The 18,764-nt window shown below is 48.6% G+C and overlaps 1 protein-coding gene and 1 pseudogene across 1 annotated transcript; one reads left to right on the top strand and one right to left on the bottom strand.

Annotated features, from left to right (window-relative positions):
* The window catches only part of LOC136322402 (glyceraldehyde-3-phosphate dehydrogenase-like), a 39,887-nt pseudogene extending 34,749 nt beyond the window's left edge, over nucleotides 1-5,138 (top strand).
* A 6,252-nt stretch (nucleotides 5,139-11,390) lies between these two features.
* CDX2 (caudal type homeobox 2) lies at nucleotides 11,391-18,239 on the bottom strand. Its single transcript, XM_066258959.1, is given in 4 exon segments — nucleotides 11,391-12,470; nucleotides 12,472-12,678; nucleotides 13,532-13,677; nucleotides 17,188-18,239. Coding segments are annotated over 4 exon segments (933 nt in total). The 5' UTR covers nucleotides 17,735-18,239; the 3' UTR covers nucleotides 11,391-12,437.
* Nucleotides 18,240-18,764: the final 525 nt, after the last annotated feature.

The raw sequence follows: 18,764 nt of genomic DNA, 5'->3' as shown, positions 1-18,764 counted from the left end.
GAGGAAGGAGAACGGGAGGGGTGGAGAAGCAGATGGGCGCCTCTCCTGTGTGTCCTGGCCAGGGATCGAACCAGGGACCTCCACACGCCAGGCTAATGCTCCACTACTGAGCCAACCGGCCAGGGCCGACAAAGCATTTTGAATTTAAGCAATTTATTCTTTAAAAACACAGAGATACAGGAAGGACCCCAGACTAGGCATAGGCTGTTCTGGCTGGGCACAAGGCTTGTGTAGCTGGCTGTTCCAGAGTCAGTTATATAAACAAGGAACTGCAAAACCACCAGAGGGAACCACATAATTAATGTAACCACCAGCTGGCCTCACAGCTGCCTCCTGCCTCCCTTAGTCTCATCCAAGAAGTTCTGGGGCTTTCTTCCTTATGGCTAGAGTGAGAGTGTCTTCTCGCTGTATAGATAAAGTAAGTCACCATATTGAGGAAGCTCATGGGTGTGTGTTGGGGGAGCTGTAGGATCCCAGGGCAGCCATCAGCTAATAGCCAGCACATAGCAGGATCCTTGGCCATGAAGCCACAAAGATGTCACCTCTGCCAACCACCTGAGCGAGCTTGGAAGTGGATGTTTCCCCTGTTGAACCTTCAAATGAGACTGGGACCCTGGCTAATACCTGGACTGCAGCCTGTAAGACCCCATGCAGAGGACTGAGCGAGGCTGTTCTCAGACTCCTGACCCATATAAGTTGTATGATAACAAAAGCATACTGTTTTAAGTTGCTAAGTTTGTGGTATATCGTTATATAACAATAGAAAATAAATTCAGCAGGTCACACAGCCCATTGGATATATTTCATGACCCATTCATGAGTTGTAACTTGCAAGCTGAAAGACCAGACTTACTCAAACGAAATCTACAAATACTTTTGGTGTCTGCAATGTGACCTTGTGACAACAACTCTCAAGTGTTTTGTTTTGTCTTTCATTTTAGAGAGAAGAAAGAAAGAGGGACAGAGCCAGAAAGAGAGAAGGGGTAGGAGCAGAAAGCATCAACTCCCATATATACCTTGACTATGCAGGCCCGGGGTTTCAAACCAGCGACCTTAGCATTCCAGGTTGATACTTTATCCACTGCGGCATGACGGGTCAGACAACTCTCAAGTTTTGTTAGAGGACATTGTATGTGCCTACAGAGGAGAACAAAATGAAAGTTACATATAAGTATTCAAAACTATAATTCCATTTTTCCCTGAAATTAAAAAACCAAATCTGCAGATTTAAAAAAGTATATCATTATGTGGAGAAAAATGATTTAGAACATTCATCATGGAGCCATATCTGGTAAGGTAATTAGACTTCATAAATAAATAATAATGTGGGCATCTATCAATACTTTAAAAAGATCAACTGTCCTAAAAGGAATAAAATAGTAAGACTTGACTCAGTCTTCTAACCCACTGTGGCAGAGCCTGCCAGCTGTTCAAGAAAATCTCATTTTTTCTTCTTTCTGGGCAGGCAGAATTTCTACCTTTCCTAATACAGCATGCCAACAGGTGGGTCATTATCTAGATCTGGCCAACAACATGTTAGTAGGAGGGGTGTGCACCATTTCAGGCCATGGCTTTTAATGAAGCAGCTTTGCTCCTTGCACTCCCCTCTGCCAGCTGATACCAGCAAAAATTGGGACCTCAAGGCTGGTGGGTCCACATTATGAAAGAAGCCTAAGTCAGGAGTTACCTCATGGAAGAGTGCTTCACTGTCAATCAGAAACATCCCCTTCATACTATTTTGTGGGGAGCAATAAATTTTTATCATATGTGGACCATAACAGCTTTGTAGGTGTGAGCATTAGTGCAACTAGTACACCAGCATTCAACACTAGAAGAGAGTGAAGCTGTGCTTATGAAGAACTTGGGGAAGAAAGCATGATCCAAGAATTCTACAGAAAATACAGGCTATATAGGAAAGATCATTTTTAAAAAGAAGCAATACATAAGAAAGTTTTATATAAAATAAGATGACAGAGCCCTGGCTTGGATGGCTTACTTGGTTAGAGCATTGTCTTGAAGAGCTAAGGTTGATGGTTCAATCCCTGGTCAGGGCACATACAGGGACAAATCAATGTTCCTGTCTCTCTCCTCTTTCTGACCCATTCATGAGTTGTAACCTGCAAGCTGAAAGACCAGACTTACTCAAATGAAATCTACAAATACTTTTGGTGTCTGCAATGTGACCTTGTGACAACAACTCTCAAGTGTTTTGTTTTGTCTTTCATTTTAGAGAGAAGAAAGAAAGAGGGACAGAGCCAGAAAGAGAGAAGGGGACAAAGCCAGAAGAGAGAACATAAAAATAAGATGACGAACCTGAGACCAAAGATGCTTGCCATATCATTAAGTGCTAATGGTACAAACTTATTTTTAAAAATCTCAGATAGATGTTAGGAAAATTAGATATCCACATACAAAACAATGAAGTTGGACTCTTACCCTATGCCATATATAAAATTAACTCAAAATGAATCAAACACTTAAACCTAAGAGCTAAAACATTAAATTCTTTTTTAACAAAAACATAGGAGCAAATCTTTATGACATCAGATTTGGCAATGATTTCTTGGGTATAACACTAAAAACACAAGCAACAAAAGAAAATAATTGGTAAATTTACTACATTAAAATAAAAACTTGTGTTTCAAAGAACACAATCAACAAAGGAAAAAGTCAACCTATGGAATAGGAGAAAATATTTGCAAAGTATATTCTGATAAGGGGTTAATATATAAAAAAACTTGCACAATTCAACAACAAAAAGACAATCTGATCAATAACAGGCAAAGAAATTGAATACACATTTTTTCTGAAAAAGACATGCAAACACCCAATAAGCACACAAAAAAATGCTCAACACCACTAATAATTAGGGAAATGCAAATGAAACATAGTGACCTACTGCCTCAAACTCATTAAGGTGGCAGGTATATATATAAATATATATTATATATAATTTATATATATATACATTGAATACTAAGCATTGCCAAGGATGTGTAGAAATTGAAATGCTTGTGCACTGTTAATGGAAATGTACAATGGTACAACTGCTATGAAAAATATTCTGGTGGTTCCTTAAAACATTAAACACTGAATTACTATATGGTCCAATAACTCTATTTCAAAAGAATTAAAAGCAAGGTCCTGAAAAGATATTTGTACACCTGTGTTCATAGTAGCATTATCCACAATAGCCAAAAGCTGCAAGCAACCCAAGTGTGCTTCAATGGATGCAGGAATAAAAAAAATCGGATATTTATTCAACCTTAAAAAGGGAGGAATTCTGACATATGCCTCAACATAGATGAAACTTGAGGGCATTATGCAAAAGAAATAAACCAGACACACAAAAGATAAATACACATGAAATATATATGATTTTACTTAAAGTGGTCACACTCACAGAGACAAAGTAAAATGGTGGTTGCCAGTCGTTGGGAGGAGAAAGAATGAAAATTGTTGTTTAATGGTTACAGATTTTCAATTTGGTAAGATGATAAATGTTCTGGAGATTGATTGCACAACAATGCAAATGTTCTTAACATTACTTAATTATACACTTAAAATGGTTAAAATGTTAAATTTATGTTGTATATTTTACCATAATTAAAAATAATTTTTAAAACTCAACTAAAAAATACAAAGATACAAAAGGATATATATAAAAAGATATTTACATTTGTACCATTTATAATAGCAAACCACTGACAACAACTTGAATATCCATTATTAGGGAAGTAGTTAAAGAAATAACCTCTCCCCACTAGAACATAAACTCCCCAAAGACAAGGACTCTTATCTGTGATTTTTTAAAAACTGATTTGAGAGAGAGAGAGAGAGAGAGGAAGGGAGAGGGAAGAGAGATGAGAAGCATCAACTCATAGTTGCTTCACTAGTTGTTCATTGATTGCTTCTCATGTATCTTGACTAGGGGCCTCAAGGACCCCTTGCTCAAGGCAGCGACCCTGGGCTTCAAGCCAGCAACTTTTAGGCTCAAGCCAGTGACCTTGGGATCATGTCCATAATCCTATACTCAAGCCAGCCAACCTGTACTTGCTCAAGCTATGGAGTCTGTGCTCAAGACAGAGACCTCAGGGTTTTGAACCCAGTCCATCCTCTATCTGCTGTGTCACCACAGATCAGGCTTTATCTGTGATCTTAATACAGTTTCCCAGCACCTAAACATGATAAACAGTCAAAGAAATGGTTGAATCGATAAATAAGTAAAATTCTGTTATATTTATAAAATATGGTGGCCATTAAAAAAAATCAGTTGGATTTATATGTAATGACCTGGGTAAATGTCTATGACATATTAAGTGATAAAAGCGAATCACAAAGTAAAGTATGACATCATTTTTGTGCTTTTGTTTAAAGAAGAGAAAAAGAACAAGATGATACGTAATATATATTTGTGTAAGCATAAAAAATTACTGGAATAATAGGGACAGGGTATTAACATTGGTAACCTAGAGGGCTGGGATTGATAGAACAGAGAGGAAATTATTAACTCGTTTTCACTTCTCTGCATGGTTTAAATTCGTTGGAAGAAATTGTAATTTCTTAACACAGCTAGCTTGTATTAATAAAAGCTTAAGCCCAACCAGACTCCGCTACGGGAAAGACAGCACACTGGACTCTTTTGCTCACGCGTTAGAAAAAAAGTGTCCTTGACACTGTTAGGTATTCTTTTTTACAGTATTGGTTTGTGGTCTTATATTTTTGTTTGTTGAACACCTGACACCATTATAGGTAAATTTTGCTCCCTGCACCCTCCACATGCCTCTCTTTAATTTGCTCTACCTGTTCCCTCTCCTGTCACCCTGCTGACTCCTGATCGCTTATCTCAACTCCGAGCTTTCCAGCCACAGCCGGTGGGCGGGCGCTGCTTCTGTGCCGAACTTACTGTGTGCACCCTCGACCTTTGCCACTCGCGGCGCTCAGTGACCTGGAGAAGGAGATCTGCAAAGAACGGGGCCCAAGGGTCCTTAGTTCAGGAATATGCACCCAAAGGTACAAGTCCCTTCTCCAGAGGAAAGGGGCCTGGCTTGGTGGAGGTGGGGCCAGGAGCGGACGATGAAATAAGGAAGAAGCAGCTGCGCGGCGCCTTCACCACTATTAATATTAACTTTTATTAAAACTTGGCCTTTCCGTCCCGGGGATGCACGGAACAGGAAGTCCAGGGCAATGGCGCAGGGAAGGGAATTGGCAGGCCAAGAAGACCTGGAGCAAACTTTTTTAGCTTTGAACCGGGATGAAGAGGAATTCCGCTCCCCTCCCTCACAGATCCCAAAGTGGGCGCGGGGTGGGGGCCAGCCCTCCAACCGCCACTGATCACTTAAACCGTAAGGTATCTGGAGGCTGATGGGGGGCAGACCGCGCTGATGCTTCTGTCCCTGAGATACAGGCGAACCAGGCGGGCTCCCAGAGCCCCACCCGGCTTAGGGAAGTTTCTCCCCCACCCCACCCGTCCAGGCCTCCGGCCGCCCCTTTCGGTGGCTGCGAGGAGAGGGAGCTTGGGGCGAAAGTGCGACAACGCCGCGGGGGAAGGTGGACACCGGAGATTCGTTCGCACCCGCAGCTTCAAGCGATGCCTTCTGCACCCCATCCCCGCTCGTGGGTTCTGCCGGGGGGCCAGAGAAGCATCCGCGGGGTCTCCCCCGGGAGCTGCCTCGGGTCGGCTGCCCTGCTTAGCCCTCGGGCTGCGGGCCGGGCAGCGGGGCCGCGTCGCTGCCTGGGGACAGAGCCACCCGCGGCGAGGTCCCGGCCGCCCTGCCCGCTCCGCTGGGGCAGCAGCGCCGCCTGCCGACCGCCGCGCGCGGGCCGGGCCGTGGCGCAGACCCGGACCCGGACCCGGACCCGGACCCGGACGCGGGCGGCGCCACCCTCTGCGAGCTCAGCTGAGCGCCCAAGCTCCCGTCCTCTCGCGAAGCTAGTCCCTTCGCCCGGCCGCTGCCCCGGGCGGCCCTCTCCCGACGGTGATACCGCGCCGGGCGCTCCTCTCCGGGCCCGCCGGAGCCTGGGGCTTGGGTTCTGTCCACCTTTCCCGCCCACAGCGGGGCGCGCCCTTCCTAGGACGTCTCACCATAACGACAAAAGGCAACTGCGGAAACTCAGCTCTTCCAAAGGAAAAAAAAAATTAAGAACCTTGAGGCGCGAGCTTTGGGGGAGCAGGTGGCGTCGGGCGCGCGGGGTGGTGTCGCAGGGTCTCTGCGGCAGGCGTGGATCCCTGGCGCCCAATGTGTTCCGATGCCGCGCTCCCGTACCCGCTCGAAGCCCCCAGACCCCTCCGAGACGCGGCGCGGGCGGGCCGACTGGCACGCAGTCGGGAGCTCGGCCTTCTAGGTCGCGAGGCAAAAGAGCGCAGGCAAGACACCCGCGGCCCGACACCTGCTGAGAGCTAGGGGGCTCGGGTGGTGCTTGGGCGGTGGGCTCTGGGGGCCTCGGGGAGCGTCCCGGAGTCTGATGACATGTGACTCGTCCATCCGGTCTTCGGTTCTTGCTTATGTCTTTCTTCTGTTTGCTTTTGGCAGTGCACGCACTCTACCATACTTTCCTATAAAATGGGGCAGGGGCTTCAAACAGAATCTAGTTATGCTGAGTTGTGTTTTGGTTGTTTTTATACATTAGATATACAGAGTTAAAGAACAATAGACTGTGTCTTTCTTAAGTAAAAGAGTCCACCAAGGTCTTTTTAACAATTTCTAATCTGTGGTTTAGGTACTTAATCTCTGTTGCTGATTCTCCTAATCAAGAAGAAGTCAAAATTATTTAAGTGCCATACAACAAGCCATTGTATGTTTGTACTTTAGCTCTTACATTGTTTTTCATTGTTTGCTTTCTTGAGGTTGGAGAGAAATTTATCAACTACTGCTTGTACAAAACCTATTATTGTCATACTGCAGATACCAAGTGTTATGATAACAGACTGTCAATCCTGGAAGTTCTGAGATAACACATAAACAACTAGAAAAGAATTCCTTTTCTAGAAATTAAAACACAGGTATTAAAATGCACAAATGGCCTGACCTGTGGTGGCGCAGTGGGATAAAGCATAGATTTGGAACACTGAGGTCGCCAGTTCGAAACCCCAGGCTTACCTGGTCAAGGCACATATGGGAGTGGATGCTTCCTGCTCTTCCCCCTTCTCTCTCTCTCTCCCTCTTTCCCTCTCTCTCCTCTCTGAAAATTGAATAAGGTCTTTAAAAAATTATAAAAAATGCACAAATGCTGGGTTCTTATTTATCAGTAAAATACTGGACATATAAACCCAATATGTGACATGAATATTATTTTTAAGGAAATGTGTGTGAAGGGGAAATTTGCTTATCATTTGATCTCAGGAAACTTTTCTTCATGGATCAAAATTGGTTGCATTCTGGTTTATGGATTAGACCTCTGGCACAAAATTGCCAGGTTTCTGCAGAAATTTAAATGACAAACTGGTCATTTAACTTTGGGGCTCTGGCAAGTTAAGGATATTACCTATATGCACTGAGGTGGTTGACGAACTCTAATTTGGAAAAGCTGTTGCTAAAACAAATATATATAATGTTTGGGTACTAGAGACATAGGAGCCAAAAGGTCACGTTTGCAATTGTTCCCACCATCTCTAAACTAATTTTTTTGAGGTAAATTCTGGTATAATCTCTGTAATTGACAGATTTTACTTTCCTTGTTTGGAATTTGGGAAGTTTTCCTCCCTAGATCTAATTTCATAACCTTCAAAAAAGTAATGATATTAAGTATATTCTCTCTTAATTTGTAGCTAAGTAAATTTAGTTATTGTTTTGGCCCAATATCAATCAACTCATCCCACAGTTATCAATAAAACACGCTCAATTTCCTAAATTGAAGTCATCATCTTGAAGAAGAGTAGAGAAGAAAGGGGGGGAAAATGGCTAAATGTGCCTGACCTGTGGTGGTGCAGTGGATAAAGCGTCGACCTGGAAATGCTGAGGTCGCCGGTTCAAAACCCTGGGCTTGCCTGGTTAAGGCATATATGGGAGTTGATGCTTCCAGCTCCTCCCTCCTTCTGTCTCTCTCTTCTCTCTCTGTCTCTCTCTCTCTCCCTCTCTCTCTCTTCTCTAAAAATGAATAAATAAATAAAAATTTAAAAAAATGGCTAAATGTAAGAGTTATGGGGATTGAAAGTTTATATGGTTTAAATGTGATTTAAGATAATAATTTAAATTTTAACTTAAATCAAACACTTAAAATAACAAAATAAATTAAAGAGTACAGAATTGGCCCTAGCCAGTTACCTCAGTTGGTTCAAGTATTGTCCTGTTGCACTAAGGTTGCGGTTTGAACCCTAGTCAAGGCACATACAAGAGTCAACCAATGAATGCATGAATAAGTGAAGCAACATATCCATACTGTTCTCCCTCTGGTAGAGGGAGGAAGAAACTCAAGAGGAAGAGTTTCTTCCTCTCTCTCTCTCAAACCAATAAATAAAAATTTTAAAATAAATAAAGAGTATGAAACTGATTTTGAGTTGCTGGGAGAGAAACTGTTTCAAAATAAAGAAATTTTGTTTTTTTATTGAGTCAAAATATAGAAACTTTTTAACACTGTCTTGATGGATTGTAAAAAGGTTCCCAACTACATCTTCAACTAATCTGTCACCTAAGTACAACTATAAGTGGGTACATGTCTTCTGGTACATAAAAGGACAAGTAAACTATGCCTGTCAGTAACTCATCTTCACATCTGGAATGTTAGTGCTTTGCCACTTGAGATTTTATGCAGACTCAGAGACCGTGGAAATAAGAGACAACAGACTTGAGGGTATTTCGAAGGAAGCAAACCTGAATGCATTAGAAGTGATTTGGGGAAGGTGTTACTTTATTATAATTGGAAACATAATCCTTGTTCAAAGTTTTTTACAGACCCTAGAGCACTTTGCAGAGAAGGTGGTTCATGATAAAAAGAAGCAGCGGCTCCTGTAATTACTGGGATCTAATCATAAGTGCATGCTTACATTCCCTCATTTGGTCTCCATATTACAGTGGTGACTTAGAGCCTGTGATCTCCCTGATCTCCCCAAGGTCATTAAAGTGGTAAGTAGCAGCATGTCTCTAAAACCATGTGAAAACAGTGTACCTAGGAACAGTATAATCTCTTCTTATGACTCTACAGCTGAGCTTTCCTTCATTTCAGCCTCCTTTTATTTTTCCCGTGTAGTTGTGAATAACAGCAAGAATATAGCTGTTTACATATTCAGCTTTCTTTTTTAAGACTGGTTTTCTTGACTAGTGTAGCGTCTTACTAAATATTTTCAGAAAGAAGTAAAACTCATTGAAACTTTTACTTCTTTCACCAGTGGTACATCTCGTTAACTTTATTGGGTGAATATGGTAAAGCCATGAATTGTTCACAGGAAATAAAAAAACACTCAGGCTGATTTTTCTCCGTGTATAATTTTTTTTTGACACGCGTTTCACATGCTGTTACTTTCCCTTCCCCTTGTTTATTCTAAGTTCTCAGTCTTTCCATATATCAGTATCATACCCAAACTACTGTAAATTTTTAAGGAAACATCTTGTGCAAAAAGGCCCTTTTAGAATGGTGGATATCTCCCCTACGCCAAATTTGTTCTTCTTAAACAATGAACAGATCGAAGAATCTCCAGCGCCTGCCTTAGTTGCGCTTCGTTTTCAACAGGCCCGTAGCCACAGTGGGGACATCTCGCCAGGCCCAGTTCTGGGAGCTGGGTAAAAGGCGCGGGAGCTGGCACCTTCCAGCTGGGGCAGAAGCGTGTCCCTTTCCGGGTCAGCTTCCGAAGCGGCAAAGAGTGCGCGCCGCGGCCCCAGCTCTCCCCAGAGCGCGCGCGCCCCCTGGCGACCCGAGCCAGGAACGGGGTGCCTGAGGGACAAGAGATTCCGCGACCCCCACTCCCTCCCCGCGCTGGGGGTGCCCGGAAGTCAACCTACCGAATACAAGCCCGAGCGTCCTTGCATCAACCTCGCTAAGCCTCCTCGAGATGCCCTGCCCGCTCGCGCCACACCCCCGCGTTCGGGCTGCTGCGGGGGAGCTGTCACCGCGTGGAGGCGCGGTCAGGCCCCTTGGCCGGCGCGGACCTGCACTGCTCGCCTTTTCCGTGGCCTGGGAGCCTAGCAGGCGGCCCAGGCCGGGGTCAGGCCCTTTAGAGTGGACACCCCTCCTTGCGCGGAAGCTCCAGGAACCGGCGGACCAACGGCGGGCGGGAAAACCTTGTAATCGCTCGCCGGTCCTCAGAGCCGGCGACCCGGTCCGGAAGGGGAAGAGCTTGTAATCGCTCGCCGCGGGACAATGCCGACTTTTGAACCTGTAGCCACTAAGCAAACAACCCTTGGGCTCTCGCTCCACTGACCAAACAGTGTTTATTGACAGGCGTTTCACAGCAACGCATAGCAACCGCGGCAGTGGCGAGGGGGCGGGGACGCGATGGCGCGGACGCAGTGCTCCCCTCCCCGCGCCCGGCAGCCCCGGGCCCAGGGACCCCAACCCAGCTTCTCCCGTCGGTGGGGTGGCCTGGAACCGTCCCTACAAATCCGAGGCCCAGCTACCAGAGCCCCCTTTCCAACCCCGGAGCGGAATGCGCCACCGCAAAGACCACGGAATTGGGAAGATGCTGCAAAGGGCTATGTGTCTCGCAGCTCCGCTCATCCTCCCCAGCCCTCGGGGTACCTCTTCCTTCTGTGGAGGCGCTTGGTAGGGTTCGAAGGACTTGTAGGAAGGCCAAAACGCAGGGCCAAGCCCTGCGCAGAGTGCCCAGCTCAGGGGCTTCCAGGACCTGTAAACTCAAGGATAGCAGCTCTCCAACGAATCAGTCGATTTAACAAGCAACCCTCACTAAAAGGATCTTCTTATACTGATTTTTAAATTCTTGTTTATGGGAGCAGGTGGGTCGAGGGGCTGGGATAAAGAAACTGCGCGGGACAAGACAAGGAGTGGAGACAGAATGGGCTCATGTCCATGCCTGTCGATTCACAGAAGACTATGTTCATGGAAATATTTCTTGGAAAAACAGAAAATAAAATATTTTTACTTAACGTTCATGTTTAATTAGCTGGATTGAGGGACATTTTTAGGAAGAAGGAAATCACTGTTGAAGGGAACATTTGAAATGGCCTTGGTGTGAATTTAATGAGATGTCATGAGAGGCTCTCTGACCCTAGCCCCACAAACACTGCAGCTGGGTAGCAGCGGCCCATTCAGATGTGCATTTCCCTCAAAGGCAGCCCAGGAGAACCACACATTACACAACCAAAGGCTGGGCTCAAGGTTGGGGGCAGGGAAGGTCTCAGAACCTGCGCTCTCTGGCTTCTAACACTCTGGGGTAAAATGAGGTTGTCCAGATAACCTTCTCCAACCCCTCCCTGATTTTGCTAATTCTCCTTGGCAAGTAGAGAAGATCTTTCCTTTCTTAAAAAAAATAATAATTCTGGACAAACTCTGAAGACAATAAATACAGAATCTGAAATCTGGAAAACTCAATTTATCTTTTTTTTTCTTTTTAGAAAAAATTCAGCTGTGTTCAAATACCCCCCACTTCCCTTCACCATTATCACTTCTCTCCCCGTGGATCCAGAAGGCTTTTAAAGACTGGCTTGGATGTTACACAGACCAACAACAACCCAAACAGCAGCAGCAACAACTCCTCTTCTTCATCAGCCCTGAGATTGTGAAAAGGACAGGAAGTCTAGGTCGGCTCTGGCATTTATAGCACTGACATACATTCAGCTCAGAGAAGCTCTGGTGACAGGCTTTCTAAACAAGGTCCAGTCCAGGGCCCCCTTGTCAGGCCTGGAGTCCAAAACCACCCCCTCACACCATCCACCACATGTACATTAAGCCAAGCCTTTCCTGGTCTGGGGAGGGGAGAGAAGAAAGACAAAGACCTGGGGGTTCTGCAGTCTTTGGTGGATCCAGGTTTCTCTTAGCTGCCTCTGACTTCTGCAGTTTAAATCTTGCCTGCCCTTGAGGCTGGAAGGGCCAGCTGGTCCTTGGATGGCAGTGGGTAGGCAGCAGCCACCTTGGCTTCAAGCACTGGAATTCCCCTGAGTCCCTCTGTCATCTCAGCTCCAGCCAGAGAAGCATCCTGCAGGTTTTGGAGGCAGAGAGCTGGGGAAGTAGGGCTGCAAGCCTGGTCTGTTTAGCCAGCCCAGGCACTGCTTCTGACAAGTACTACATGAAATCCCACTGGTTGTCACTTCCTGTCTCCTCACTGGCAGAAACAGTAAGACTGAAAGAAGTCCAAATCTAGGACAATGTCTTCCTTGAGGCCTCCAACCCCACTTGTCTTTACTCCTAGCCCCCACTTTTTCTGAGAGCTGGATAAGTCGGTGTATATTTGTGGGTGGGAGGGAAGGGGTCTCTCCTGAGGATTCAAGCAGAGTCCATGCTCCTCTGGCTCAGCCTGGAATTGCTCTGCTGCTGCAGGCCACTGTGGGTCACTGGGTGACAGTGGGGTTCAACACCCCCCCCAGCTGGCCCCAGAACCCCAGGGACAGAGCCTGGCACAGAGCTTTGCAGGGAAGACACAGGACTCAGAGGCTCTGGGACACTTCTTAAAGGGCCTGGCTGTGGCTGGGGAGGCTGGGCTGTAGGCGGTGGAGGCTGCTGCTGCTGCTGCAGTTTCTTCTTGTTGATTTTCCTTTCCTTTGCTCTGCGGTTCTGAAACCAGATTTTAACCTGGAAATGGGAGGGCGGAGAAAATAGAAGGCAGTGAAGAATAAGGTGTGGGTGAAGGGAGGACCAGTTTCAACACTGGCATCAGTCTACCTCTCCAGCTAAAGATGTGTCCTCTCAAAAGGAAGACATAACGGGATGTCTCTGTAACAGCCCACCGCTGGAGAACCTCCCAAGCCCAATTCAGCATCCTGAGAGAACAGCCACACCTACACCGTGTTCTCCAGGTTTCTTTCCAGAGCAACCTTTATCTACAACTTTACTGGAAAGGTTCAGAGTCTCAGAACCAAGGAAAACAGAAACCACAAGGCCCTTTCTGTACCAAGCAAGAGGAAGCCAGGGTTGGATGGACTTCAGATGACAATCTTTGACCTCTCAAAGCTAAATTAAAAAGTAATATTCCTCACCTTGGGGTGGGGAATGAGACTTAATGTGGCTTTCCTGGCTGTGAATTTGGCTTTTTTTTTTTTCTAGCCCATATAAAGAGTTTTTAGGGGCAGGGATTGGGGTCTGTTAATTTTTTTCCAGGTATAGTGCTGGGCCCAAAGATAATAGGTCTTTAAGTCTTTATGACCCAAATAGAATCCTGGATTAAACTAACACTGGGTTTTTTTTACATCACCCAGACCCCCCAAAATAAAATAAATATTCAACATCATCAAAAAAAAAACCCCAAAAACAAAGAACACACAACTATAAGTGGAAGGAGCCCCTCCCCCCTTTTTAGAGCATTTAGAAGGAAAATGTTCTCCATCCACAGAACTAGGTGGATTGTGCAGCCTGGCTTCTAACTCTCCCCTCAGGAACTCTATCCCCAGGCAGTGACCAGGTGGGGAGGGAGAAAGGCAATTCCCACCTGCCTCTCGGAGAGCCCCAGGGTGGCGGCCAGCTCGGCTTTCCTCCGTATGGTGATGTAGCGACTGTAGTGAAACTCCTTCTCCAGTTCCAGCCGCTGGTGGTCCGTGTACACCACCCGATATTTGTCTTTTGTCCTGGTTTTCACTGGAGGAAGGAGAAGTTAGAACTGAGAACTACAGGGCAGCCCATCAGTCATGGGCAATGACAAACCTCCCTAACCCAAGGGCCATTTCTCTTCCTTCAAAGCCCTGGGGGGCCAGGATTTGGCTGATTCCTGCCAGTCTGACAAGACCCTCCCTCCCCTGCCAAAGACCGGGGGGTGAGGGTGGGGGTGGGGTTCTCTGGACAACTAAAATAACCTTAGGGTTAAGTGGTTTTCATAAATTAAAAAAAAAAACAAAACTAAAACCTCTAAACACAGAGAAGAAAGCAGAATCCAACCACCATTTTGGCAAACCAAGTATAATACTAGAGCTGAGCTGACTAGGCCCAAAGGAAAGAGAACAGGACAAAGTACGCAGAGTCCCAGGAATATTCAGACTTTGGAGCCTCCTAGGGTGAAAGCCCACCCAAACACAGCTGTGATTGTGCCTATATATTGGTATTTCTGTTTGCTGTATGTTAGAAGTAGAAAGGGGCCTTGGCCATGTAGCTGTGTCGGTTGGAGCGCCATCCCTATAAGCCTAGGTTGCAGGGCAAGAACCAACCAATGAATGCAAAACTAAATGGAAAAACATATCCACGTTTCTCTCTCTCCCTTCCTCTCTCTCTAAAATACATAAAAAGGTTTTAATTTTTTTTTTTTTAAGAACTGGAAAAGGGAATGGAGGAACTGATAGGTTACCTCATTTTGCCAACACCCCCCCCCCCCCAAGCACCTAGGCCCCTCTGAAGGAATTCTGAGCTTGGGTCTCAAAGGCAGAAAGCCCGGCCGCTGCGGGCGCTCTATATACCCGGCGGAACCTGCTTTGGCATTTCCCACTCTCTTTTTTAATTCCCCATTTATTTCAGTCGCAAACCCTACAGAGCTATCCTGAACAGGGATCTATACTCACTGGATTGAGTCAACATCTTAAACCTCGGATTGATTGTTTTACTGAAGGGCCTTGACAAATGGTGCCGCCGCAGTTGGAGCAGACCTGAGCCTGGCGTCTCCACCGCGTCTATCCTGAGTCAGCCCTCCGCAGAGCCCCGGCCAGCCCGGGGTCTTTTGGCAGAAGAACTGGTTCAGTCGCCCAGTGCCCAGTCAGACAGAAAGATCTAAAGGATCCGGAGGCTGCTCGGAGGTGTTTAATGCCCCGCAGGCCGACTTTGTTCAGGTAAAACCCTTTGCAAACCACAACAAAAGCGCCCTGGGAAGATACAGGCTGGATCAGAGGGAGCTCCCCCAAGCAGCTGAAAGGGGAACACAGTCGCAAACAATGCCGGACAAGGCGATCTTATCAAAGAAAAGCCCTTTCAATGCCTTAATAACAACCGCATTCTGTTTGAATTACCACTACTGAGCAAATGGCGGCCCCGGCTTTCATCCCCTCCCCGCCAGGCGCATTAACATAAACACTGCCCGGCAGGCGCATTTGAATGGGCTCAGCGGCCCCGACCCTACACCAGCGGAGAAAGTGGAGGGAACTAACACGTCCCAAAGGCCTTCCAAGAAGTGGGCGCGTTCCCATGGTTCCCGTGCGCTACTACCTCACAGGTTACCACTCGAGGCTGCCAGTGGTAGTCGCCTCTTTTTACAGATGAAGAAATTGAGAATCAGACTAGGTCGGGCAGATAGTAGAGGCGCGGCTGGCACTGAGATCAGGTTGGAGCCACAAAACACACCCCCAGGACTGGACAGTGGGAAACGAAGAAGTCCTCCGAGCCAGCACCTCAGTACAGACATTCGCTTTGGGGTGCTTGGGTGCTGAATTCCCCGACAGGCCGTTAAACACAGCGACCAAGACCCTCTGCGCTCTGCGGCTCGCGCCTAAGGGACTTGGAGGCGCCCCGCACCCCCTGGGAACCAAAGAGGGGGCTGGAAGAGAGGAGAGATGAGAGGGACTTGCCAGAATTCATTATTGACTGCGAAAGTCACCACCCTCTTTCCGGGCCCTAAAAGAGACAATGGCAGGGCTGGGAAGGTGTATATCAAAGCAAGCCGGGCCGAGTACCACCCCCTGGCCCCTTGACAGATGACGCTCGGCAGAAGAGCAGGGCTCCGACCTGCGGGCCGCAGCCTCCCTACATTAACATCACAAGGGCGCCCGGCTCTGACTTCGGCCTTGCCACCTTGGCGCGGGACTTCACAGCGGCCTCCATCTGCTGACCCCGCGGCCTCGGCTCCCGCGGCTCTCCAGGTACACGACAGAGGTCTCCCTTAGGCCGCGGGGTCCCAGCCAGTTGCGCCCCTGGCAGGCCCTGTAAAGAAAGCCTTCTTTGGGCGCCGCTCTGTTTCGACCAGGGAGCCTCCTCTAGGGGAAGTGACCAAGCCAAGGTTGCGAGGCTGGTCCTGTGGCCTTCTCCCTGGGCGGACGCATTTCCCACTCGAAAGATCCCGCCATGTGCCCAGTGAAGCAGAAGCCTATGCCCAGCGACAGCCTCCAAAGACTGCTCTGATTTATACGGCTGTAATTGGCTATAAACCTCTGTGAAATGGCCATAACCTGCATGGGCCTGACTGGGCCAGAAAGGAGGAAAGAGAAAAAAGCGGAAGTGCTGAGGGCTGGGAAGACCTCATGAAGTAAAAAGGGAGACGCCAGGAGGACTCTCCCCAACACACTTATTCACACTTTGTTTCTACCCTGACACACCCCAACACCAGAAGGGACAGACCTGGAATCAATGAGCCCTACAGCCCAGCAAACCTAAGATATTTGCAGGAACATCTACTGAGCAAACATTTTGGCCATATGCGCGCGCGCGCGCGCGCACACACACACACACACACACCCCTAGACTCTTGATTTGGAACAACCGATTTCTGTCCGCAGCAGTGGTTGAATCCGCACCAAGGTTTCCTCCGTCTTGGGGTTTCTTGCCCTCCAGCTTCAGACTGAAATAACCCCTTCACAGATCAAAAGTTCAAAGACCAGGGCGCACCTCCTTCACCTTAGTTCCTGGGGCCAACGCCTCCTTTCCAGATACAGCACCCCTGTCCGTTCTCCGAACTTGCGTTAGCTACGACCCCTTGAGTTGGCCCGAATGGTTAGTCCTGGACCCTCGCGCCTCCCTCCTGGACCCCCAGGTCACCTCTCTTCCCGAGTAGTCAGATGCGGAAGGAGGGTGTGAAGAAATAGGGTCGAGAGCCCGGACGGTAGAGTTCGAAGCTCTCTCTTCCCGGCAGCTGGAAGCTGCGCGCCGGGAGCGAGCGGAGGCAGCAAGAACGGAGGACGCAATCCATTTGGTACGGCCGTACTTCTCTTCTGCCCTAAACTGAGCGGGGGTGTGAGACCAAAATATTCACCCGACCCCCGCCAGCCTAGGCGCCGGACCGAGAGAAGCCCCGAGTGCCCGCGCTTCAGGACGTTGTCTCCCTGGCCCTTCTTCCTGTCGCGAAGCCCCCGACAGCCCCAAACGCCTGGGTGCGCCTGGGCCACAAGGCCCTCCCAGCAGCCGGCGCCAGGTCCACGCCTCCCAGGGCGCCCTCCCGCGGGGCGCGCCGTCGCTTACCTTGGCTTCCGAGGGACGGCTGCGCGGGCTTCCGCATCCACTCGCACAGGTTCCGCCGCTGGCCGCCGGGGGACAGCTGCTCAGAGGCGGCGGCGGCGGTGGCGGCGGGCCCAGGAGGGCCGGGGTTGAGAGTCTGCAGCAATCCCGATGCACAGGAAGGCGCTGCAGGCGGGTGGTGAGGATGGTGATGCGGGTGGTGGTGCGGGTGATAGTCGGCGGGGCTGCTGTAGCCCATGGCGGCGGCCGGCGAGCCCCCGTTGAGGCCGTGTGCCACCGCGTTGGTGGCTACCGCGGCGCCCGCAGGAGCGTAACCGTTCCAGTCCTCCCGGAGCGGGGCGCCGTAGGCTGCGGGCCAGGAGGGTCCCGGGGACTGCGCATTGTCCAAGTTCGCGGCCGCCGCGGCCGCGGCCGCCACATGATAGCCGCCGTAGTCCGGGTACTGCGGGGGACTGACGAAATTCTGCGGGGCCAGGTTGAGGCCGCCGGAGTGGCGCACGGAGCTGGGGTACATGCTCACGTCCTTGTCCAGGAGGTAGCTTACGTACATGGTGGCGAGGGCACGACAGCCAACTTCACCATGCTGCCCGGGGACGCACGCTGGGGGTGGCCGCGGGGCGCCAAAGGGAGAAGGCGAGGGGACGTGAGGAGCCGCGGGTGGCTGCACCCCGGCCCGCGGTGCTCCGCTGGCTCCTCGCGGCGCTTCTGCCTCTAAGGCGGTCCCTCCTACTGGCCTGTCTCCTCCCTCCCTCCTCCCTTTCTTCCTCCTTTCCTCCCACCTCCTTCCCACTAGGCTGCAGAGGCGGGGAAGACCCGCCGCGGGTTGGCGCGCGGAGCCCCGGGCCGGCGGCCTGACGTGATTAACGAGTGTTTACAGGACTCTCCTAGTAATGACACGGACACCAATGACGGGAGACGTCGAGGCTCAGCGCACACCCTGCACACTGCCCCCCGAAACAGGATTTGCATTTTAAAAGATAAAAGGGGAGGGTTAGCTCGAGAGAAGGCAGCGACTCGAACGCAGCTAAATATTTAAACCTTTTTGTTAAGAGCTTCCTCCTTCCAGCCTGGTGCACTTTAACCTCCAATCACAGGTTCACAGAATGAAATCAAGAAAGTTGCAAACGAGAGGGGAAAGGAGCTATCTTGGTGAGAATCTGAACTACTTGGGGAGTAAAGAGTTAGTTGTGTTTATGCATTTGCAGAAGGAGAGCAGTGGTCAAGAAGTTCCTTCTATTCCAAGAGAAAAGAAAGGAGAAGCCATTGCTTTGATGACAACGTTTGTAACCCACCCAGGAGATGAAGAGCCCAGCCAGAAAAGATGGGTAACTTCCCTTCTGCCCTGCACCCCTCGCCAGAACGCCTGCCTGCCCCAAACAACTGTCATCGCTAATCATTTATTTTCTTTCCCCCAAAGAAATCACTCGCTCTTCGCACAAGATAAATTATGATAGCTTACAGACTGCATCTTCAAGTTCATCTAACATTTGAGATTTAAGTTAAAGCAATAAAATTTTTTTTAATTACACTTAAAAGTCTTAACTGCAAACCAAGTTAGAAATCAGGCTACGAGAGCCCTG

This window comes from Saccopteryx bilineata, chromosome 2, assembly GCF_036850765.1.
Source record: "Saccopteryx bilineata isolate mSacBil1 chromosome 2, mSacBil1_pri_phased_curated, whole genome shotgun sequence".
NCBI lineage: Eukaryota > Metazoa > Chordata > Mammalia > Chiroptera > Emballonuridae > Saccopteryx > Saccopteryx bilineata.
This window is presented reverse-complemented; position numbering and strand designations above follow the sequence as displayed.